The sequence below is a fragment of the Stigmatopora argus genome, chromosome 4, assembly GCF_051989625.1.
Source record: "Stigmatopora argus isolate UIUO_Sarg chromosome 4, RoL_Sarg_1.0, whole genome shotgun sequence".
Taxonomy (NCBI): Eukaryota; Metazoa; Chordata; class Actinopteri; order Syngnathiformes; family Syngnathidae; genus Stigmatopora; species Stigmatopora argus.
Genome location: NC_135390.1, coordinates 10,208,395 through 10,232,675, shown reverse-complemented (window position 1 = coordinate 10,232,675; position 24,281 = coordinate 10,208,395). Strand labels below are relative to the sequence as shown.

At 41.1% G+C, this 24,281-nt stretch overlaps 1 protein-coding gene and 2 long non-coding RNA genes across 10 annotated transcripts in view; 2 read left to right on the top strand and 1 right to left on the bottom strand.

The window, feature by feature from the left end:
* Positions 1-788: 788 nt before the first annotated feature.
* On the top strand, positions 789-3,273 carry LOC144072594 (uncharacterized). The gene is made up of 4 exons (XR_013299847.1): positions 789-947; positions 2,328-2,415; positions 2,513-2,641; positions 3,166-3,273. It is a non-coding gene; the product is annotated as an uncharacterized LOC144072594 (long non-coding RNA).
* A 37-nt stretch (positions 3,274-3,310) lies between these two features.
* Positions 3,311-24,281, bottom strand: part of LOC144072593 (uncharacterized) — a 33,005-nt gene continuing 12,034 nt past the window's right edge. For 3 of the 8 annotated variants that reach the window (XR_013299842.1, XR_013299839.1, XR_013299844.1), the window contains 10 exons: positions 12,477-12,574; positions 8,443-8,543; positions 7,700-7,753; positions 7,514-7,620; positions 7,117-7,191; positions 5,096-5,255; positions 4,816-4,901; positions 3,663-3,763; positions 3,519-3,585; positions 3,311-3,455 (listed from right to left, as the gene is read on the bottom strand). This is a non-coding gene — a long non-coding RNA (uncharacterized LOC144072593). Of the gene's footprint in view, positions 3,456-3,518; positions 3,586-3,662; positions 3,764-4,815; positions 4,902-5,095; positions 5,256-6,298; positions 6,806-7,116; positions 7,192-7,513; positions 7,621-7,699; positions 7,754-8,442; positions 8,544-9,584; positions 9,664-12,476; positions 12,575-16,459; positions 16,521-24,281 lie in introns of those variants that run through there. The other 5 variants (XR_013299843.1, XR_013299841.1, XR_013299846.1 and 2 more) reach the window with 5 other exon arrangements.
* On the top strand, positions 15,309-23,285 carry gem (GTP binding protein overexpressed in skeletal muscle). The gene is made up of 4 exons (XM_077597713.1): positions 15,309-15,853; positions 21,030-21,106; positions 21,222-21,426; positions 21,504-23,285. The coding sequence occupies exons 1-4, from the start codon at positions 15,511-15,513 to the stop codon at positions 21,782-21,784; spliced, it is 906 nt and encodes a 301-aa protein (XP_077453839.1). The 5' UTR covers positions 15,309-15,510; the 3' UTR covers positions 21,785-23,285.

Here is a 24,281-nt window from a genome sequence, read left to right as displayed (position 1 = left end):
CTACATCAGGGGTCGGGAACCTTTTTGACACAGAGAGCCATAAACAAGCCATACTCAAAATTTAAGAGTAAAAATGTGAAAATGAGATGTGATTTTTTGGGGGGTAATTTTACCACTTTTAAAGTGCTATAAATTAATTCTTTTGACAACACTGTTACCCAGTTGCTAATCAATGAAAATATGCATGCAGAAAAGTCTAATGAAAAAAAAGATGATTGATGTTAGAGGAAGTGTGAGCGCCATAGTGCCAACGTGACGCTCCTATTGGTGCATTCAGGACTCGGCTCTGTCACCAGCAGTTTAAATACATAGTTTACCTCACAGGTTAGCGAAGAGCCACATGCACCCATCAGAAGAGCCACATATGGCTCCCGAGCCATATGTTCCTTACCCCTGCTCCACATGGTTATTTTTGCAAGAAAAAAACCTCACTATACATGGTCATCATAAATATTCATGGACAAAATATAATAAACATCAGTCTGTGTTTCAGATACTATTTTAGACCAACAGAGAAGGCCTTGCAGGCCCTGATGGTCCTCCACTGAGTTATTGTATACAATACAATGAAGCATTCTTTCCGTGTCAAATTTTAAACTTTTAATGGAGTCAGATGGCTTGGAATAATGGAGAGTTGATGTAAAATACTAAGTCAAATGTTACTCAATATTTGGTGAAATTGGTTTACTAATACGTACTGTTTTATAGCATCAAGACCACAAAACTCACGACTATTCTACGTCATCTTCAAAAATGAGTTGGGAGGACAAAGCACCTCTTGGAGCGCGGTAATCAAGTCACCATCTTTTCCACTTTCAATGTGACGGGGCAATATGGGCGTGGTTACGCCTATTGTAGACGCAGTCGAGTTAATTAAGCGCATGCGCAGTAACCGTTCCTTTTGCAAAACCTTTCTCACGCTGACCGTCGACGAGCATGCAGACGAGGTAAGAAATGGAGCAATTCACTGGCTTAAATGCGTTTTTATCACGCTATCGGGAGATTTTTCAGCAATCAATTGAGCCCAAAACGCTAACAAATCTCTTAGTTTAATGCCAGGTTTAACATACCGTCGACAATTTAAATGTGGGCTTCTTTTCCCCACCGGCTGTGTGCCGTATGTTACTAGTTCTAATCTTCCATCTTCAAATTGTGATAGTTAGCATTAGCGTTAGCGTCACGATTTGACTTAAAAAGTATGTTGTCCGTTTTCTCCATTATTGAGTCGTGTGGCAAGACTTTAAATGTAATCAAACAACGCCGAGTCATCAACCGACAGTTTGCTGGGTAAATGCTCACTCTAGAATGACATCCAGAGGCACGTATGTCTGTAATGATAGTTTTCATTGCGAGTGCTAAACACCCCTTGCCGATTTGTAATTGTTCTGTTTTTACAAAAAAATAACTTATACAAAACTGTTAAGCCAACTTTCTCCTAGCTGTTAACGTCAGTCTGTATATTTAATCGCCGTATACAAAACTATTAAGCCAACTTTCTCCTAGCTCACTGGTGTCAAAGCGGCGGCCCGGGGGCCAGATCTGGCCCGCCGCGTCATTTTGTGCGGCCCGAGAAAGTAAATCATGAGTGCCGACTTTCTGTTAGGATCAAATTCAAATGAAGATTATACATGTATATTATATTTCCTCATTTTCCCCTTTTTAAATCAATAATTGTAGTTTTTTTTAATCCATTTTTTTCCTTTGTGTTTTTTGTTCAAAAAGCATTTAATAAAATATAAAAATAAATATATTTTAAAAAAATCTGTTTTCCACTCTAATATTGAACATATTCCCAAAAATATTTTGTTTCCTTTTGAAATGAAAAACAAATTATTATAAGATATTTTCCCTCATGAAGAAAAAAAAGCTCAAACAATTTTTTTTAGATCTATAAAAACTGAATATTTAGGGCTTTTGATAGTTTTTTAATCCAATTTAAAAATATATATATCTAAATATTATTTCAAAAATGGTTAGGCCCACGTGAAATCGAGTTGACGTTATTGCGACCGGCAAACGAACCCGAGTTTGACACACTTGTCCTAGCTGTTAACGTCAGTCTGTATATTTAATCGCCTTGTCTGGAAAAGGAAAAATAGCACTTGGCACTCGCTAACTAATTTTCATTCTTTATCTTGATCGTTTATTAAATTTCTTGTAAGATTTCTCTATCCCATAATTGTTTGGCAACCCCCAAATACCTTGGTTAAATCAAGTTTTCCCTGTTTAGCATCAAGATAAAACTACTTCCCCCCCAAAAACAACTAAGCCTATCTGTTGAATCTCCAGGCTCTATATATGCTAACTTATGCTTTTTTGTGTGCAAGTTTTCCCTGTTTAGCACCAAGATGCAGCTCTTCTTGCATGCCTAGAGCACTCTTGAGGTTATAGAAAAGGAGCCTGGGCCAGATCAAGGTAAAACTACCCCCCCCCCCCCCCCCCCCCCAAAAAAAAAAAGTTGAATCTCCATTCTATATATTCTAACTTTTGCTATTTTTTTTGCATGCAACAGGCCTGAGAGATCTTCCTCGCAAGTTGCCCACTTGAATCATATGGTGTCTCTGTACTTCTGAAAATCCAAATTAAAAGCCTAAATCATCATGGCCATTCATTTCCACAGCTCTTTGACTAAATCTCTAAGGTAAGAAGGATCTCAGTTAATGTTAGAGCAGGAATTCTAAGTGTTTATTTCCCATTTTTTTTCCTAATTTTATTTTCTAAGTTTATTCCCCCAGCTTTTTATTCTCCAAGTGTTTAATCCCCATTTTTACAAAAAATATTTTCTAAGTGTTTAGTCCCCCAGCTTTTTTCCTAATTTTATTTTCTAAGTGTTTAATCCCCATTTTTTAAATTATTTATTCACCCAGCTTTTTTTTCTAATTTTATTTTCTAAGTGTTTAATCCCCATTTTTACAAAAAATATTTTCTAAGTGTTTAGTCCCCCAGCTTTTTTCCTAATTTTATTTTCTAAGTGTTTAATCCCCATTTTTTATTCACCCAGCTTTTTTTTCTAATTTTATTTTCTAAGTGTTTAGTCCCCCAGTTTTTTTTTTCAATTATTAATTTTTCTCAGTGTATATTCCCCCAGCTTTGTCTTCTAATTTTCTTTAAGTGTAAAATTGTTTTGTGAACCTTTAACTAAAATGTCTTGTCTTATGACTACAGGTGGACAAACCAGAGAGACTGGCTACACCAATCAACACTTCAATGTAATGCCAACTAAGTATGCTAAAGTTGAAATGTTTACCTGTAAATAAAAAAAAATGAACTCAATTACTTGCATTTTTTGTTAGATAAAGACAAATATGTATACATTTAAAAACCTTTATTTTGACATAGAAAAACAGGCTCTCGAGATAGGTTCGCGCAGGCCCTCCAGCATTTTTAAAAATCAGGTTTTGCCTTCATCCATTTTCAAATGGACGAAGAAACTCCCCTTGGCACCAGGTGGAATTCTGGAAAACAAAAATGGGGTTCAATATGAAAAGTTAAGTAAAACACCATTCACGAGGTCTTACCTTTTATTTTGAAGAAATGATGGGGGTGCGTCAGCTTATCTGTACATAGGCAGGAAACCTTGCCCCCCTTGGGTGGAATTCCGGAAGGAAAAAAAAAAGGGTCAATACACAAAGTTAAGTAAAAAACCATTCACGAGATCTTACATTTTGTTTAGAGATAGGTTCTGGCGTAATACCGAGAAATGAGGGTGTGCGTCAGCCTATCTCAACATAGGCAGGTAACCATGTCCCCCTTGGGTGGAACTCTGGAAAACAAAAAGGGATCAAGGCACAATAGATTAAGTTACATAAAGAAATACAGACTAGGGCCTAATTAAGTTAAATTTAACGAAAAAAACTCCTACATTTAGCTTTTTTTTTTCTATAAAACATCAAAATGGTACGCAATATTAGACATACTCCTGATGGTCTGGTTTTCTTTTTGTCTGCTGCAGAGACTAAAAAATGAGATCTATTTTTCATGTTTTCCTCCACAAACAAATAATCAAAATCTTGATGTGGTGGGAAATATAGAAAACACAGGGGCCCACAAGGTACAAATTGCATGAAAATAATAAATAAAAATCATACTTCTGCCTTGAGTTTCAGTCAATTATTTCAAATCAATTTTTTCTTTAAAAAAAATAAATATCCAAAAAGATTCTGTTTTTCTCTTATGCCGAGGAAAAAAGTGTTTAAATGTTCTTAGGTTTTGTCAAAACCACATTTAAAACTAAAAATGAAACAGTCCAAGCCCTGAGGTTTTTAAGAAAGTTAACGGGGTAAAAGTATATAATCTATTTGAGTGCACAGTTCCACTACATGGCAGAATTTTTTGTACCAATTACCAATTTCAAAATACGCAGTTATCTGGGTATGATGACAATTAGGCTTTTGTCGAGTCAATGATGATGACAAAGCCTATGTTCGATTATTATTTGTAAATTCAGAGAGATGTGAAACTCACAAGCGGAAGCTACTTCTACACTTGCCACTATAATATATATATATTTTTAAATTAAATTCAATAGGGATGACCCTACTTTACAGTTTATTTATCACAGCCATGTCTGGTCTACATTAGCCGCGATAATCGAGGGATTACTGTTTATTCCTTAAACGTCCACTAATGGCATTTGTGTGGGTGACTTATCCACAGGTTTTTGCTATTAAAAAAACACCGAGCTAGTTCGTGTTTTCAAAAGTTGAATGTATCATGATGAAAAACGAGCCAATTGCGCAAAGGCTTGAATACTGAACGCTGACGTTTAAATATTACACGGATAGAGAAAATCGGAACTATTTAAAAATGACTCACTTTGTTATGGCGTCGACAAGATGCCCCTTTCTGGTCGTTTTGGCCACATTCTTGATGTTTCACAGCAGTCTGTGCTCGTTGAGGGACTGAAACACACAATGGAATGATTTCTTTTTAAACAAAGAGCGATTAAAGAGCGATCGGTAACGCAATGTAGCCAATTTGTTTGCAAACATTTTGCTGTCTGCACACACATGGGGCTACATCACGTCAACGAATCATGCTCTTATCACTCTTAAGACGAGAACTGGGGCTTCGAAATCCCCAAATGACAACGTACCGAATGTGCTGCATCGTCCTGTGAGAAGTTTGTCAGGCTTTCTTCGGCAAATCGTCACTTTTGAGCTGCTCTGCAGCGCACGCCCGCCCGCGTTGCCTCCTGGCTCATCAGCCATTTTGGGGTTTGACGTCGGCAATTTGAACTGTGACCTCGGCCACGCCTATTAAAAATAGACACACAAAAAATATAACTGGTTTTCATAATAACGTGCATTAGTCAGTGTGTGGGGGGAGTGGGGGTGCTGTAAATGCTTTTTGGTTGGACTTTAATACTTACCAAAAAAATACATTGTTTTCATAATAACATGCATTAGTCAGTGGGTGGGGCGGAGGCGGGGCTGTAAATACGTGTTGATTGGGCATTCATACTTAAAAAAAACACATTGTTTTCATCATAACGTGCATTAGTTAGTGGGGGGCTGTAAATATTTTTTGGTTGGGCTTTAATCCTTTATAATACAGTATTGCACATTATGAACATTGTGATGACATGCACTTTAGTGTTTGTTTTTTTAATTCGACATTTAAACAGTGGCAGTGCATTTTTTTTGCCGTTTCACGTATGGACGTATCGACGTTCATCGCTGTCTTTTTACCGGGGAAATGATACTCCGGGCCCGGTTCTGATGTCTAAAAAGCTCCAGTTTTTGTATTTAATCAATAAATGCTGTTTTCGGGCAATGTTTGCCCGTACGCCATTGCCGTTCATTGCTGTCTTTTCCCGGGAAAATCACCCCCCGGCCCGTTTGTAATGTCTGAAAAGCTCCAGTATTTGTATTTAATCATGAAATGCTGCTAGGAAGTGGATTTTACCCCATTTTTGTGCATTGATTTATTGATTATTTTTTTATGTGTCGCAGCTTTAGCTGCAGTAGAGGTTTTATAGCCATAAACTAGTTTTTGAGGGTTGGATTGATACGTTGAAGGCGCTACGAGAAAATGCACGGACCACCACTGCTGACATGCTGTTTTATAGCATCAAGACCACAAAATCACGACTATCTATGTCATCTTCAAAACATGGACATTGAGTTGGGAAGACTCAAACTTATTTTCATTCTTTATCTTGATCATTTATTAAATTTCTTGTAAGATTTCTCTTTCCTGTAATAATTGTTTGGCAACTCCCAAATAGCTTGGTTCAATCAAGTTTTCTCTCTTTAAGATCATCATGCAGCTTTTCCTGCATGACCAGACCACTTACCCGCACCCTTGAAGTTACAGGAAAGCAGACCAAAGTACCAAAGCAGATCAAGGTAATACGATTTCCAAAAAAAAACACCTTAGCCTATCTATTGAATCTCCAGTCTCTATATACAACTTTTGCATTTTTTGCAAGTTTTCCCTGTTTAGCGTCAACATGCAGCCTCCTTACAGGAGAGGAGATCAAGGTAAAACGAGTTTAAAAAAAAAAACACCTAATCATATCTCCAGTCTCGATATATGAAAACTTTTGCTTTTTGCACTCATCAAGCCTGGAGCATCTCCAAGTGATCTTCCTCACAGGTTGCCTGCTTGAAGATGTGATGTCTCTAAATTCTGCACTTTGGAGAATGCTGGCAAGCTTCTGGGAGGTTAATGCAGAATATCCAAGTATTCATCCCAATGAAATAAATTCTTATCTTGTGCAACTCAATGTTATATCTGATCTATTTGATGAATCATATCACGATGATGAGTATTCACCGAACATAAGTTGCCATGTGTTGTTGCTCCCCCCCCCCCTTCCCCCCCTTATATAGGTAAAATCCATAGCTCCCTGGCTCAGTGAGGCACCAGATCTTTAATATAAGGATATTGGAAACTTAAGCCTAACATTTAGCTCCTGCCAAAAAATATTACATAAAAACACTTAGAATCATTTCCAAAGTAGTGAAAATCTACTTTTGAAATGATTCTAAGTTTCAAGGGTTCCATTGACCAACATTAAAAAAAAGAAAACAGACTGGAAACTAGTTAAGTCAAAATTTGACCCAAAAAACTAAGTTATGTATTTTCTATCAACATCAAAAGGATACTTACCAGGGAGGCCCTTCTTCCCATAACAGCCACTCAAGTGCCATCTCTCTTTTGCTCAGTCAGCAGGCCTTCATCCCACTGCAAAAGAAGGCAAGCAACATTAAAGCCACATGAGGGGAACAAAAAGTGGAAATATTAGACATTAAAGCTCCATGGACTGGGGTTCTTTTTCTGCTTCAGAGGTAGAGAGACACAAATGAGTCTTTATAGCTGTGATCTCCAACTGCAGTCTTCAAGGGCCCCTATCCAGTCTATTTTCAATTTACTCCACCAACACACAAATCAAATAATCAGGATCTTGATCATTTGATTCAGATGTGGTAGGAGATATGGAAAACATTACTGGACATAGGCCCTCGAGGACCAGAGTTGGAGACCCCTGCTGTAAAACAACAAGTACCTGAGGGGATGTTGGTGTCAAAGACTGCCGTCCTTCGATGTCCCCATATACCAGCAGCTCGCCGCGTCACCTTTCTTTAGCGTTGATTTGCTAAACTTGGATGGACCCTGAAGAGAAACAAGATACAAAATGAGTAGGTGTAGTACACATGAAAATAATAAATAACCTGAAACACTTGGGTTCTACCTCTGCCTTGACGTCTTTGGTCTTTTCGTCGATTTTGTCTTTTTGGCTTTAAAGCTTAACAAAACACCACAGCGTGATTATGTAATTGCTTATTTAACCATTTTGATTCACAAATGACCCACATTCATTTCCCATGTTATTTCATCCTGGATGTTTTTCAGTCAATCATTTCAAATCCATTAATTAAAAAAAAAATATATATATATATATATATATATATATATATATATATATATATATATATATATATATATATATATATATATATATATATATATATATATATATATATATATATATGTATATATATCACCAAAAGTCATCATTGCTTTCATTTTTCTCTTACACTGAGGAAAAATGGTTATTCTACCATATGTTTAATTAAACTCGAGTCAAAAACGACCCCTGGGCTATTGTTGAATGAATGTCTCACTTAGGCTTTGTCAAATCCACGTTTAAAACTAAAAATAAAAAGGTTCAAACTGAGGGTAAAGTTATATTCATTTGACAAGTGTACCGTTTATTCCTTACACCTCCACTGATGGCACTTGTGTATGCGAGTTAACCACACAAGTGCCTTGCTATTAAAAATCAACACCAAACCAGTTAGTGTTTTCATTCCAAATTTAAATGTATCATACTAAAAAAAGCTAACCGAGCAAAGCCTTGAATACCGAACGCTGATATTTAATGATTAAACGGACAGAGGAAATAGAAACTAGTATTTTTTTTAAATGACTCACTTTACTGACAAACAGCTCGTAATGGCGTCGACAAGCTGCTCATTTTTGGCCGTTCTGGACACATTCTTGATGTTTCCCAGCAATCCGTGCTTGTTGATGAACTGAAACCCACAATGGAATGATTTCTTGTTAAACATAAAGAGCTAGAGGTAACGCAATGTAGCCAATTTGTCTGCAAACATTTTTCCGTCTCCATCCACGTGGGGCTACAGGGGGCCAAATCTGGCCCGTCGCATCATTTTGTGCGGCCCGAGAAAATAAATCATAAGTGCCGTCTTTCTGTTTTAGGATCGAATTCAAATGAAGATTATAGTTGTATATTATATTTCCTGATTTTCTCCTTTTTAAATCAATAATTGCAATTTTTTATCCATTTTTTTCTTTTGGTTTTTAGTTCAAACAGCATTTAGTAAAATCTGCCCTATAAGAGTTATTATATCTAAAAAGTTGGTTGTAATCGAAAGGATTATCAAACATGAATTATTCAACCTCTATTATTGCAGGACTCACGTACTGCTCATGCAGAGGTCATTTTGTGACCATCTATGGTAACACTGACAGCAGTTTATCTTCGGAGATGAGGCATGTTTAACAGATGAGTGTGCAGAATTTATACAAAGCATCAATTTGGAGTAATGCAGTTTAATGTCTCCTACTTTTGAAGTGTTCAGCGGTGAGATGACAGTTTTCCCGTGGCGAAACGTTCTCATGCTGTGACCCTGCATGGCAGTTAAATGAGTCACAACAATTCAGTGTTGTGGGACACTCGTCGACCTTGTTTGCTAGCGCCGTTCACCAATACGCAGATGCGTGGGAGTTGCGTGCGCTTTGGCGCGTGTTATGCGTATAGTTTGAATTCAATGGTGTTGTTACATAAAAGAGCTCATTATTATGTATTTGACCACAACCAGGCCGCTCTATTAGGTAATTTTCTTGTGTAATAACTAGGTTTCTGGGATCTTTGACTTTTCTCATTATAGTGGCTCCATTAACACACTGAATTATTACCCATAATTCCCTAGTGGTGATACTTTTGGGATATTTAAGAGCTGACTACTAATCATCACTAAGGAATTGATGTTGTTAGCACGTCCGAATGTAGTCGAGTTGTGAAACATTGTTAAATCCAAGTGGGTTCTGACCTTCCTGCGTGGGTTTTCTCCGGGTACTCCTCGTCTCTAATAGATTCTTGGTAGGCTGGCTGAAGACTCCAAATTGTCCCTAGGTATGACAGTGAGCGTGAATGATCCATTGTCAATTGACGTATTTGAATAAGGACAGCATTTTTAAATGAAAATTATTGCTATTAATTATCATTTTTGTTTTAACCATGAATACCTCACAAACTGTCATCTCTACACAGTGTTTTAAAAGCTTGGAAATATTGGCAAACAATGCTGCACCCTTCAAAACACAGTAGTGAAGAAAATTATTTTGAAAGATTCTCGTACAGTTGCAAAAGTGAACTGCTGAGGACATTTATATCTGTTGCTATCAAAATAGCAACACAGAAGCATGTAAACAGTGTCTCAGATGATTTTACTGTTAGTGGGATAAGTTACTAAATGTTTTAAATGACACCCACTCAGTACAAAATATTATTTTACTCTTTGTGGAAGTCGTCAAAGTGTCATGTTCCAATAGACGAGCCTGTTTTGTGTTTTGGTAAGCTCCCATTTTGTTAGTTGGAAGCAAGAGATTCATTTACCTGATAGCTTGCATTTTTTTTGTCCACGTTACTTTTCTGTGAAAATACATGATTGTTATACGTATCATAGCAACAAAGCAAGATCAACATATAATATATATAATGTTTGCGTGTATATATTTGTTTTCCCATCTTCATTGTGCACATTTGGGATAATAAGTTTTTTTTTTTTTTTTTTCTGAACCGCTTTATTCTCACTAGGGTCGCGGGGGGTGCTGGAGCCTATCCCAGCTGACTTCAGGGCCTGAATTGGTGGCCAGCCAATCGCAGGGCACAAGGAGACAAACAACCATTCACGCTCATACTCATACCTACGGGCAATTTTAGAGTGTCCCATCAGCCTACCATACATGTCTTTGGAATGTGGGAGGAAACTGGAGTACCCGGAGAAAACCCACGCACAGAACATGCTAACTCCACACAGGTGGACTGACCTGAATTTGAACCCAGGACCCTCACTGTGAGGGCAATGCGCTAACCACTCAGGCGCCGGGCCGCTGGCTTATAAGTAATTATAATTAATATCAATGGAATACAGTAATATCTCATTTATTGCGGTTAAGACGTTTCAAGACCTGCCGCAATAGGTGGACAACCATGATGTAGGGACAGTGTTTTTATGGTTTTAGTTTAATATTATTTGGACTTTTAAAAAACTCTGCACTATTATTTATGGCCTAAGGGTAGACATTGATGTATTACCGCATATGCTTTGAAATTACAATCATACTAGCTTTCTTAGGTATGAATTTGTATGTTTGTTTGGGTGTGTCCGCCTCTCTCGGAAAGTGGGGCAGAAAAGTTTCAAGCCATCGTGATGCAGACCAGCGTGTTTCTGTGCTCATTTTTTTTGTCCCAGTGCTTCGGTGTTACTACCGAACACGTGTCAGACAAACACCCGCCCGTCCGATTGATCCAAATAATGTGTCGGGCAGCGATGACTCGATGAGATGGATTCTGTTGTAAAGTTCTTCTGTCAATCCCCTCTTTTTAAGCCTGCCGGTGCAAGGACCTCCCCTGTGTGTTGGAATGAATACCTCCACTGCTAGCGGGGGGAGGTCCAGTTGTTTTGATGAAAGACCAAATCACAAATTGAATATTTATTCCCCTTCATCCCTGGATCTCTGAATGAACGAGGCGGTCGGGCCAAGCTTCTGATCATAACCCTCGCCATTCATGATCACATGGAGAATCATTGACATTTAAGCTGCTGGAGCTTAGAGACACGTGCATCGGGCCGCGCATACCACTCGCATATTTTCAAATGATTTAGCGCACATGTGTCAAAGTGGCGGCCCGGGGGCCAAATCTGGCCCGCAGCATCATTTTGTGTGGCCCGGGAAAGTAAATCATGAGTGCCGACTTTCTGTTTTTGGATCAAATTAAAATGAAGAGTATAGATGTATATTAAATTTCCTGATTTTCCACCTTTTAAATCAATAATTGTCATTTTTTAATCCATTTTTTCAGTGTTTTTAGTTATTTTGTAAAATCTAAAAATATATAAAAAAAGGTAAAATAAACATTGTTTTAGATCTATAAAAACGGACTATTCAGGGCTTTTAATCCAGTTCTTTTAATCCATTTATGAAAAAAAAAACCTAAATATTATCTATAAAATGGTCCAGTCCACGCGAAATCAAGTTGAGGTTAAAGCGGCCCGTGGACCAACCCGAGTCTGACACCCCTGATTTAGCGTCTGCCGCTTCAATGGCGAAGATTGACGGTCGTCATCTCATTGAGGGACAAAAAGGGCAAATGTCCTTCGGAGGGCAGTGGCCTTCGTGGCTGTAACGTCCTGTCTCATATTCATACACGCTCCTGTCCACGCCGGACTTTGCCCTTCACCCACTGACAACCATGTGTCTATATTCTAGAAGGGGCGGCACATTATGTGAAATACAGTAATCCCTCGAATATGGTGGGTTCACGGCATCGCTGATAGTTTTTCTGGTTTTTTTTTTTAAATTATTTTTTTTGGGGGGGGAGTTCATAAAAATGTGAAAACCCACGCTGAAACTCGCAAGCGGAAGCCACTCCCCTGTTCTCCGCTTGCGACTAGGACTCAGCACTGAAGTAAAAATAAAATATATATATACATATATATTTTTTTAAATAGGGCTTGACCCTACTTCGCGGTTTTTCGTTTATCACGTCCATGACTGGTCTATATTAACCCCAACAATCTAGGGATTATTGTACTTGCTATTGAACAAAATGATTTTTTTTGTGTTGCAACAATACACTTTTTGCCTCCTGATACCTGGCTTAGTAATGTCGTCTAATGCCGATACTGTCCAGATCTCATTTTTTTCCCACTTAATACCTGGTTTCAAATCCTGCCAGTGTGTGTCTTGTCAGGAAGGGCATCTGGCCTAAGACTTGTGTCCATCATGCGGATCGACTGGTTTTCTGTGACCACTCCTGTGGGGATAAAACATAAAGTTAGTCCTTTAACACTAAATGACGACATAATCACTTGAATGCAGCGTTGCTTTTGGCTGCCCTTTTAATTTTCCTCTTAGTAAATATGAGTGTTTGGCGCGTCAGCCTCACAGTTTGTAGCTTTTCTGAACCGCTTATCCTCACTAGAGTCGTGGGGGGTGCTGGAGCCTATCCCAGCTATCTTTGGGCACCAGGGGGAGACACCCTGAATGGGTAGCCAGCCAATCACAGGGCACAACAAGATAAACAACCATTCACACTCAAACTCAAGGCCAATTTAGTGTGCAACCTGCATGTTTTTGGGATGTGGGAGCAAACCAGAGTACCCAGAGAAAACCCACGCAAGCCCGGGGACAACATGCAAACCCCACACAGTGAGGACTGACCTGGGATCCAACCCTCGACCACAGAACTGTGAGCTGGATGTGGCAACCATGATTGGTATAGTTATAAATAAAGGCAGAAGTCAGCCTAAGAATAACAACCACATTTCATGTCATTTTTTCCCCCTCAACAATTTCTGGTGCATTTACACAATTACAGTAACAGTTTGACCCTGGGACAGACTGTTTATGTTACAGTTTGTTTTTTAAGAGAAAATGGGCATCCCAGAACATGGTGTGCTCGCCAGGAGATGTTCTGTCCCCATGTTGACTTTCCCAGCATGTGGGACAGAACACTGCAGTTATTTTTATGTGGCTGTTCATCTAAACTATCCACCGTGTGACGCCGCCAACGTGCCGTACTGAAAGCCTTTCGACCCCGCTCGTGCTCCAGCACTTAACTAGGATTTAAAGTCGACCCCGTCGTCTGTCAACGAGATGAAACCGGAGCAGGAGGGTGTCGTGGATGAGTCCACGGTGCCGGATACGCTAGAGCTGCACAACACAAACAACTGCCGAGTAATCTCACAATTAGTGTAATGGCTCTTTAAGACCGCGCTGAGGTAAAAGCTGATTTTTGCCACGTGAACGGGGGAAAGAAACTTTTGATTTGAAAGATTATTACTGGATTTGGTCTCTACGCTCAGGTCGTCCATGACCGTGGTTATTTTTGGGAACTTAATACACACTGATTTGAATTTAAAATGTAGTATGATGTTCGGGTCGTCGTGATTTGTCGGCAATCTGCCCACGACAAGGAACAGATAAGTCAAGTCATTGCCACTATTGATGCGTCATTGACCTTCGCGAGAGCGACCAATGAAGTGGCTGAATGCTGGGTCATTCATAAACTTGCACTGGGTACTTTTCCAAGCCATTAACGACGTGCTGCTGATAGCTCTCGCTCTGCTAAATCTAATCTCGTTCAGAAATTTACAAAAGTAAATAAATAAGAAGCTGATAACATGAATGAATTGCACTGGGTTACATTCTAATATTCTCCACTTTTGATTGAACTTTACCCTAAGTTTTTATGCTTACATAATACATATACATACAAGACTGCCAATTCACAATACATATTAGATTTGCGTCATTATTTCCCCCCACATAACTCATAAACTTGCTAATATGTTTATGAAGATACTTTAGTATGTTTAAGGCTGTGTGACTGCACCAAATTCCATATGGATTGATTTTTGCACCTCGGATAGGACACAAAACTTCTGCTTTCTAGAGAGTTACACATGAAAAGTCATGAAAGAAAGAATAGAAATTGATGATCGTCAGAGGTCTTCTTTTTTTTTTTTCTTTTACCGTGGCAACACCAATTAGTATGGAAATCCATTCTGCTGACATCCCTGATGTGAAAAGAACATGCAGCGTGAATGATTGCAAGGCAGATTTCCAAGTGTTATGTGTGGATAAAAGCAAATCCATGACACCTTTTCATCTATTCATGCATACGTTGTGTAATCATAAAGAGTAAGTATCCATTTCCATGTGATCTGTGAGCCATTAGTGTGTGTACATTAGCGTACGAATCCTTCTAGACCAGGGGTGGGCCAACTATTGCATAAAGGGCCGCCGTGGGTGCGGGTTTTCATTCCAACCCATAAAGAGGACACCTTTTCACCAATCTGGTCGCTGGGTTGTTACTGTTGAAACCAGCTCTCAAAATTATAATCATGAGAGAGAGAGAGTGAGTTTAATATCTAAATATCTAATATCAAAATATCAACAGTAAACTGTCATAATTTGACAGCGAGCGAACCCGGCGACCAAACATCCATTCTACCAAACATCTGTTCGACCAAATGTCCGGTCGACCAAACGTCCGGGGACCAAACGCCCGGGGACCAAACGTCTTTCGACGAAACGTCCGGTCATGAGCCAATCACAGGGCACTAGGAGACGGACAACCATTCACACTCACTCACTATCATACCTCGGTGCAATTTAGTCTTCAACCAGCCTACCAAGCATATTTTTGGGATGTGGGAGGAAATCGGAGTACCTGGAGAAAACCCACCCAAGCCCGGGACCGACCAGGGATTGAACCCCCGTCTCCAGAGCTGCGAGGCCAACGTGCTAACCACTCACACCCCATTATTAGACGTTCAATGTTTTTCGATCTCAAGGTATAAGCACGTCTTTTATCTGTCAGCTTCATTTATTCTTTGACATTTACTTTTATTACTCATTTCTTGTGCATCTAGGTGCGTTTTTTAATGTGCACGGTTGCAATTTCTGCCAGCAAGCCCTTAGCAACGCCTCACTGCAAATCCCTCCCTTCCTCCCCCCTCCAGTGACCGAGTGAGAGAGGAGGACCCCCTCCTATAAACATGCAGGGAAATCCCGGCTGCATTTCAGGATTGACTGAGAGGACAGCAGGCGCACTGGCGACATCTTTTTCAACCCATCTTATTCGAAAGTGTAGTGATTTAAAGACTAATTTGTAGTAGTGAGGTTACTTTGGCTAGTTTCCCCACGTTTTGATTTGGGACTTTGGAGGTTGCCTTGTTTGGGAGGATGATGTCCAGCATGCGCCGGCACAGCCTCCGCCTCCAGAGCGAGCTCCATCGCTGGAGCATCTGCGACCCGGGAAGCCACTTGCTCCCCACCGGGGTCCTCACCCGCGCCCCCGCCTGCATCTCCCGCTCCAAGTCGGCCAGCTCCGCCGGGGAGTCGGACGGCGGAGGCAGCTGTCGCTCCAGCTGGTCCTCCTCGTCCGACTCGGTCATCTCGGCCGACTCGCCCGCTGCTTACCGGGTGGTCCTGCTCGGAGGCAGCGGGGTCGGCAAGAGCGCCTTCGCCTGCATTTTCTCCGGCGCCGCGGACAGCATGGACAGCGAAGACTGCGAGTTGTGCGGAGGTGAAAACACATCTTGATTTCATTTCAATGTACTTTTGGGGAATCCTTCAACTGCTAAACTAATTCCATATTTTCTGTTTACAATTTCCTGGCTGCAAATGGGGGTGCTTTAAAAATCATCCCTTGGTATATTTACACTTTTAACCCTGGGGAATTCTGTCGTAACCGCTTTAATACGATGCCATAGTTTATCCTTGGTTGCCATTGACAGCGATAGACATCCAATCCATTAACAATTGTTCCTCCCCGTCCATGGACAGAACGTCTTTCCCTGTCAATGGCCCTGAAACATCCTCATTTGACCCCAAACCTCCCGAATCCCAAACAGCAAAACTTGGATAACATAACCCAAAAAGTAGCTCACGCTCACAAAATAAGATACAACACATACATTAATCCCAAAGTTCACCGATGCGGAAGAACATTGTACAAAAACTACACATTCCATAAAAACTGCCACTTGTCAAAATCCACAACACGCACACAGGCAGGAGATACACGGACACACACACACACACACATACACACACACACACACACACACACACACACACACACACACACACGCAGGAGATACACGAACACACACACACACAGTGACAGTACCTTTGAAATCAGTTGCATCCACCCACAGCTTCAGTGAATCATCACCAGCTGAAAGTTCATCCTGTCAAATACAATGGTGGGTAATTGACATGCATCATTCTATTAGAAACACTTTGACCATCATAGATCTAGCTCATCTACTGAATCTAATTCTAATACATATTTCAAAGATGTCCCTAACAATTTTGACATTTTTGCCTTTTGATTTTGGAAGTCACACTCATTCTTTCAGGGAGGTGTTGGTTTAGATAGATAGAGTCTATCAGCCTGACTTATTAGGAAATCTGCAGTCATCATGCAAATATATGTTTTCACCAAAGATTTTTAATTCTAACTGGGACTGGAGTGTTGCCAAGGCTTACGTCGCATGCACTCTGGGATTGGGTTAGGGTTCAAATGTAAATCTAAATCTAAAAGCCCTAAATATTCCAAACAATGTTTATTTGAGCTTTTTATTCTTAGTAAGGGAAAATCCTTTATTTAATCAGTTGTTTTTCATTGCAAAAGGAAACCAACATTTTCTTTAATTATTTTCCATATTAAAGTGGAAAACAGAAAATATTTTTATAGATTTTTAGATTTTATAAAATGATTTGTGGACTAAAAACAGAAAAAACTGATTAAAAAATTATTGATTTAAAAAGGGGGAAAACAGGGTATATAATATACATCTATAATCTTCATCTTAATTTGATCCTAAAAAAGAAAGTTGGCACTCATGATTTACTTTACCAGGACACACAAAATGATGCGGCGGGCCAGATTTGGCCCCCGGGCCGTCACTTTGACACCTGTGGGTTAGAGCATTGGCCTTCGAGATCTAGGGTCCTGGGTTCCACTCCCAATTCGTCCACCTTTTGTCTGTCTCCACATGCTCTAAAGCAGGGGTCTCGAACTCAATTTACCTGGGGGCCGCTAGAGGCCGAGTCTGGGTGAGACTGGGCCGCATCAGGATTTCCACAAGAAAAGCACTGATAAAACATTCCAACGTTATCAAATATCTTTATTTTTTAACAAAAAATAATGAATTAAATAAATTAACTTAGAGATGAATAAAAAATAAATCAATCAGTAATACAAAACCAAATAATACTAATGAGCATACAGTAGATATACACTGGCTGGCTAAGTAGAGAAAATTAATTATTTTTATTCCGTTTCAAATGTCTGTATTAACAGCTCTTTAACCTTTAACTTTCTGAACTTGAATGGAACATTGAACATGAAATATTCTGAACACGGCTTCTCTTGCCTACTCCTTGCTGCTAGAGACCTGGCAGCGCTTCTTCTCACATAGTCACATTTGGCTTGAGGGAGGAAGCAGTGGAGACCCTCAGTAGAGCTTGAAGATGCTCATCAGTAAGTCTGGACCTGTACTTGGACTTATTGAAGTTCAAGGTGGAGAAGAGCTTCTCACACAAGTATGTGCTCCCAAAAAGGCACATGGTCCGCTTGAACCTTCGGGAAAGTTCAGGGAAGCTGGGGGTCAACTCTCTCAAAAATTGCCCAAGCTTGTCTGCTTCTCCACTCACCTCCCTGAACTTGGCTTTGAGTGCAGAGTTGCACTGCAGGTCAATGAGCTCCATTTGAAGCTCAGGAGGGGCATCTTGCACATCAAAGGAGAAGGGTCCGCAAAAATTTGAAATGTGGCTTTGTGTGTCTTGAAGTCTGCAAATCTGTGATCAAATTCCTCCTGTAACTTCGAAATGGCCTCAACATACTTCTCACCACTGAATGGTGTGCCTGCATCCACGAGAGCCTTGCATGCTGGGAAATGGCAAAGGTTTGTCTGAGAGAGCTGGGCTTTCCATAACACAAGTTTAGTGCAGAATGCTCTCACGTTGTCATAGGCAGCACTGACAAGTTGCCCCTGGCCTTGTAGCTTCTTGTTCAGTACATTAAGCTCATGTGTGATATCAACAAGAAAAGCCAAGTCCATGAGCCATTTGGGATCACTTAGCACAGGATCAATCAACTCACAAACGGCGTAGCTAGCTTTGACTGCTGCATTACTGTCTTTGGTAGCCTTCTTGAAGAGATCCTGTTGCCTCAGAAGACGTGTTTTAAGACTGGCAACCTGGTTGGCTCTCTCATCTCCCTGGTATTTTTCGTACTCCTCAGCATGTCTCGTAGTACAATTACGTTTCAAATTGTATTCCTTGTGCACCGCAACTTTTTCAGTGTAAATGAGACACGTCGGGGTGCCCCTGTGTTCAACAAAGAAATATTGCACTCCCCACTTTTCTTGAAACTGTCTGTGCTCATCACCGACGTTTCTCTTCACGGCAGGCTTTGAAAGAGACATCTCTGGGGCTCTGTAATATGTTTTTCCACTTGGAATGAGTCTCGGGTTGATCTTTCACATTCAGTTGCGCGGGTTTGTGGCGCATGTGCACTTTCGCTCTCCGTTTCAATCGCGGAGATGGCTACAGACACTGACACAGGCTGGATCACGGATCATAGCGCCTCATTCAGTTCTATGCTGAGAGCAGCGGAGGAGTGTGCGCGCCGAGCGGAGTGATCGGCCTCACGGCTTCTCCTCCGCCCAGCTGATTGGAGGAATGAATGAGTGAGTGAGCGAGGCACTGGACAGCCCGGCCGATGTCCCGCCCTCCAGAGCCGTATACCTCACCGTGATTGGTTCATTCAGCTCCGAACCAAAGTTCCCTCTAATTTTTTGTTGGTCTGAGCAGAAAGACAACCTCCCTGAGCGCACTGAGTACCAGTGTGAGCGACATCATCGGTACTCGGATGATTCGCCTAAAGACGTTTCGCCGACAGACGTTTGACAGACGGGCAGGTCGCCGAATGGACGTTCCACCGAACGTTCATTCGGCCGAACGGAGGTTTCGCCGAAACGGGATTCGAACGCTCGCCCCGCCGGATCGTGTGTGTACAAGTTTTTCAACCTCGGCCCGCGGGCCATATACGGCCCGTTAGGATTTTTAATCCGGCCCGCCGCCGGTGTTGTCCAAATTATAGTAAAAATCAATGTTCGTCTACCATCAATGGCAGTCCGGGAATAAGCACTCTTGGGCAGGCAGATGTAGCAGAACCGAGCCGTAAAATGACAGCAATCGGGTCAAATCCATCCTAAAACAGCATTTAATGATTAAATACAAATACTGGATGATATCGCGATGGAGGCAAAAAAACGTCTATAGACGTCCATTCGCCAAACGGCTCAAAATGCTCTCAAATTCGGTCAAATCCAGCTGAAAACAGCGTTTAATGATTAAATACAAATACTAGTATTTGTATTTAATCATTAAACTAACAAATACTAGTACGACCTGTCCGTCTGTCAAACGTCCGTCGGCGAAACGTCTTTAGGCGAATCATCCGGTCACGACATCATCATTGCTCGCTATCGGCACACCAGTATCACACCTGCCACAAGCAGGTGCATGTCAATGTTCCCTCTAATTTTTCATGTAAAACATGCTGTAAAACAAGAAAAACATGAGTGGACAGAGCTACTGCCACTGGCTGCCACTTAAACGGCGCCATCATGGGGAAAGGGGTAAAAAAAAAAAAAAATTAAAAAAAAAAAAAAAAAAAAAAAAATTACAAAAAAAAAAAAATCGATCTTTCATATTAAGACGGGGGCCGCAAATTATCGTCCCGAGGGCCGCAGTTGGCCCGCGGGCCGCAAGTTTGAGACCCCTGCTCTAAAGTCATGTCAAGTTTTTTTTTAAGCAAAACTATTGAATCAATATCGGCAAATTACAGACTGAAAATAAATCGGGTTAGAGCACATTTTTAAAAATGAGCACTGGGACATCCCTTCTTGCTTTCCATGGTAGCCAATGAGATAATGGAGGTTGTAATTGTAGGACTGCTCATCATTTGTGGGAATCTGGCTAAAATAGCTAATTCTCTGCTAACGCCTCTGCCATAAACTAAATAACCCTGCGCCAAGAGAAGGAAAGTGCATCCTGCATCATAAATACTTCATATTCTCATGAATGTATGCTTTATATTGCTTGGTCACATAAAACACACACACACAAGCAACACAAAAACCTCAACTCACTAAAGATTCTCCAACACGCACTAAAAAAACTCAATAACCCATCAATAAAACGCATATACAGACAAAAATCACTTAAAAGCCAGAAAGTATCACTCACCCAAAAACGTTTACATGAACCAAAAACTCACTCACGCAAAACCTATCACACTCCAAGACTCAAAACCACCACACACTTGCAAGAAAAAGCAACTTTATCTTTTAACATTGTAATCATTGCCTTATTAATTATTCGTTTGTACGTTTTTGTTGAACGCGTCTTAAGCACTTTCCCAGAACAGGCTCGAACAAAAGAGGGCCAAGGTCGTTAAATGGTTTTAGTTGTGCCTAAGAATACAAAAAAATGTGATACACCATCTGGTGGCAATGGCGATCCACTGAACCTTATTTATTACCTGTATTTTGCTTCCTTACAATATTTTCAACTCATTTCCGCAGACACTGTGAATGCAAAGATTAAACTACAACAAAGAGGACAATTTTGCTGTGAATTCATTCATTAAAATCCCTGAATGCTTTGTTTTCGTTTTCCATCAGACGAGGTCCGCGAAAGGGAGTTTGACGTTGACGGAGAGGCTGCAACAATCGTTTTGTTGGACACGTGGGATGCAGAGGTGAGTAAAACCAAGGCCAGAGTCAGGGGTGTAAATTAAGGGGGGCTGCTAGGGGTTTAAGCGCACCCGGGCCCCGACCTCTCAACACACCAATCATCCCGTGCGTGTTCTACAGTGTGGCACCGAATTGGCTCAGGAGCATCACATGCAGTCGGGCGACGCCTTCCTGCTGCTCTACTCCATCACCGACCGGGCGTCCTTCCTACGGGCGTCGGAGTTGCGCATCACCCTCCGCCGCCTCCGCCCCGCCCAACACACGCCCATCATCCTGGTGGGCAACAAGTGTGATCTGGTACGACGCAGGGAGGTGTCCACCAATGGTGAGAGCGCTTGGCTTCTAGATCTTTCCAAAATGCATGAATTGAGAGCTAAAGGTACGGTGGTGTGGTGTCCCCAGAGGGCCGCGCCTGCGCCGCAGTCTTCGACTGCAAGTTCATCGAGACCTCCGCCGCCATGCAGCACAACGTGTGGGCGGCCTTTTGCGGCATCGTGCGCCAGCTGCGTCTGCGCAAGGACTCCAAGGATGGCAAACGTGCCCGGCGGGGTGTCGGGGGTCCCCGCCGGGAGAGCCTCCCTACCAAGGCCAAGCGTTTCCTTGACAAAATGGTGGCCAGGAACAATCCCAGTGTCGCGTTTTGGCTCAAGTCCAAATCCTGCCACGACTTGTCTGTTCTGTAGGACAATGATTGACACTCAGCTAAAGGACTGGTGGAACAAACAAACGCTATGATGAGGGGCGTTCAAGAACACTTGGATGGACGAGAAGCCAACATATTCTGTTTACAGTCAGCCTATGAACAAACGAGGTTTAATATACTTCTCATAATATTTGTGTTCAACCCTGCCTGTCTATTGACGCTTTAATTGTGTTTAAAAAAACAAGTTTTTTTTATGGTCACAAAATTCCGGGCGGCCCAGCGGCCTCACATTGGAGGAACTGGGTTCAAATCCAGGCCGGTCCACCTGTGTGGAATTTGCATGTCCTCCCCGGGCCTGCGTGGGTTTTCTCCAGGTACTCCGGTTTCCTCCCACATTCCAAAAACATGCATGGTAGGCTGATTGGACACTCTAAATTGCCCCTAGGTATGAGTGTGAGCGTGAATGGGTTGTCTGTCTCCTTGTGCCATGCGATTGGCTGGCCACTAATACAGGGTGTCCCCCGTCTCTGGCCCGAAGTCAGCTGGGATAGGCTCCAGCACCCCCACGACCTTAGTGAGGATAAGGCGGTTGAGAAAATGAGATGAGACATAAAAATTCTGTTAGAAGTGCGGTATTGGTCAACACTAACGTTTAGCCATTACACACTAAAATGGTTCAACTTGTTATGTGAATAATAGAGATTTTGGTGTGTGTGAAAGCGAGTGTTTTTTTTTCATGTGTGGATTTATGTCTTGCGTGGGAATGATAAAGTTGGGTAGAGGATATTTTTCTGTGTGAGAGGTTTTATAAGAAAGTGTATTTGGTGACGAGTGGTGTGAGAGAGGTGTTTTTGTCCAATTTGTATTGTCGTTTTGGGAGAGAATTTTTTTTAGGTTTTTGGAGGGGCGACGATATTTTTCTTGTCAAAAGAAAAATTCTTTTTTGGGGGTTTAGATGAAACAATTTTTTCATGTGCGGGCGAGTTTTTCCAAAGTATAAGTTTAGTGTTTTAGGTATTTTGATGCAATTTGTTTAGTTTTACGTAGGAGACTGTTTTTTTAAGGAAAACAATGTTTTTTTTTGTCATAAGAAAGCTTGCGTGAAAGTCTTTCTAATTATATAAGAGGTTTTAGGTGGCTTCTTGTGAGAGGTTTTTAGGTGGGTTTTTCTGGTGCAATGTGTTTTGTTGTATGTGTGAGACTTTGAGTGTGAGTTTTTTTGGGGGGGAAACAATATTTTTCTTGTCATAAGAAAGTTTTGGCATGTGTGGAAGTCTATTTAATTATATCAGAGTGTTTGTAGGTGGGTTTAATGTGAGGTTTTTGTGAGAATGAGTGTTTCTTATTGGGCGTGATAGAGGGGTATGTTTGAGAGGTTTATAGGTGTTTGGGTTTTTGTGTCATTTGCTTTTGTATGTATATATGTATATATTTTTTTTTTGGGCGTATCATATTGACATAATTGTGTCATGTTACCACTTGTATGTGGCTTACCATGTTACTTCTTTAAATAAAGGGACCTCATTATCAGACAAAGTCTTCTTTGTTCTCCCGTGTGACTCACTTTTGACATAATGTAGTTACATGGGAAACGCTATAAAAAACTGTGACACATGACTCACGGGTGATAATAATGTCACAGTGAATATTCCAAACACCCAATTAGTTTGCGATTAGGTGGTGAGGGTGTATTGGTTTTGCGTTCTGACACGATGATTGCCACCATTGTTGGAAAAATGCGGGGGGGATTTCGGGGGGGAATGAACATGTTGCCGAGGTAACATTGCTTGTCGGACATCTATGTAACTGAACAACCTGACAATGGCAGAAGTATGTAGTAAGAAATGGAGGCTTCCTCCTCAACTTGTCGAGCAGAAGGTGTTGCCGCACGCAATTGGCCACTTTAACGCGAGGCATCGACAGCCGTGGCTTGTGTTAAAGCAGCCCTGCTGCTATCAAAACGGTGACTCATTCACTCGACGTTAAGGATTCACAGTCGTCGCCTTGTCCATCCGCCTCTGCAGGATTTTTGCTAGATAACCATGCTGGTGTTTCGAGGTGTAAAAATGATGAGTGGGGGCAGTCCAGGTCAATTGTTCATGGGCGATCACTGTGATTGATCCATCACCGCCATTGATGGCGTGCGGCTTTATCATCCATTGGTGCTAATGGAAAATCTGAGTGGAAGCGGCCCACTAGTGGCGGTCAATGTCTGACGAGAAAAAAGCCGTCGAGTGGGAACAATTCTTAACATTTTTGCCTTTTGGGATACAATTGAGAATAAGGGTGAGCTCTATTTTTAAGCCCCAAATGTTTACAAAAAAGCATTTTAGGAGTCTGCTGTGAGCTACTGTGTAAAATGTTACCCTGAAATTACATTGGCGATGTGAAACTTTAGCCAAAATGAACACTGCATGAATCACAAAAAGGTACTTCACCCATAAAAGAAAAAAAATATTTCACAGTATGAATACATTTGTAATTGATTAAAGCTGTGGTGGCGAACAATGTGTACAAAAGAAATGTGTACAAATGTG

Excerpts from the sequence above, each read along its gene's own strand:
- gem (XM_077597713.1), top strand. The coding sequence starts at position 15,511 with ATGATGTCCAGCATGCGCCGGCACAGCCTCCGCCTCCAGAGCGAGCTC. Across the intron at positions 15,854-21,029 it reads AGACTGCGAGTTGTGCGGAG|ACGAGGTCCGCGAAAGGGAG; the intron begins GTGAAAACACAT and ends GTTTTCCATCAG. Across the intron at positions 21,427-21,503 it reads CAGGGAGGTGTCCACCAATG|AGGGCCGCGCCTGCGCCGCA; the intron begins GTGAGAGCGCTT and ends TGGTGTCCCCAG.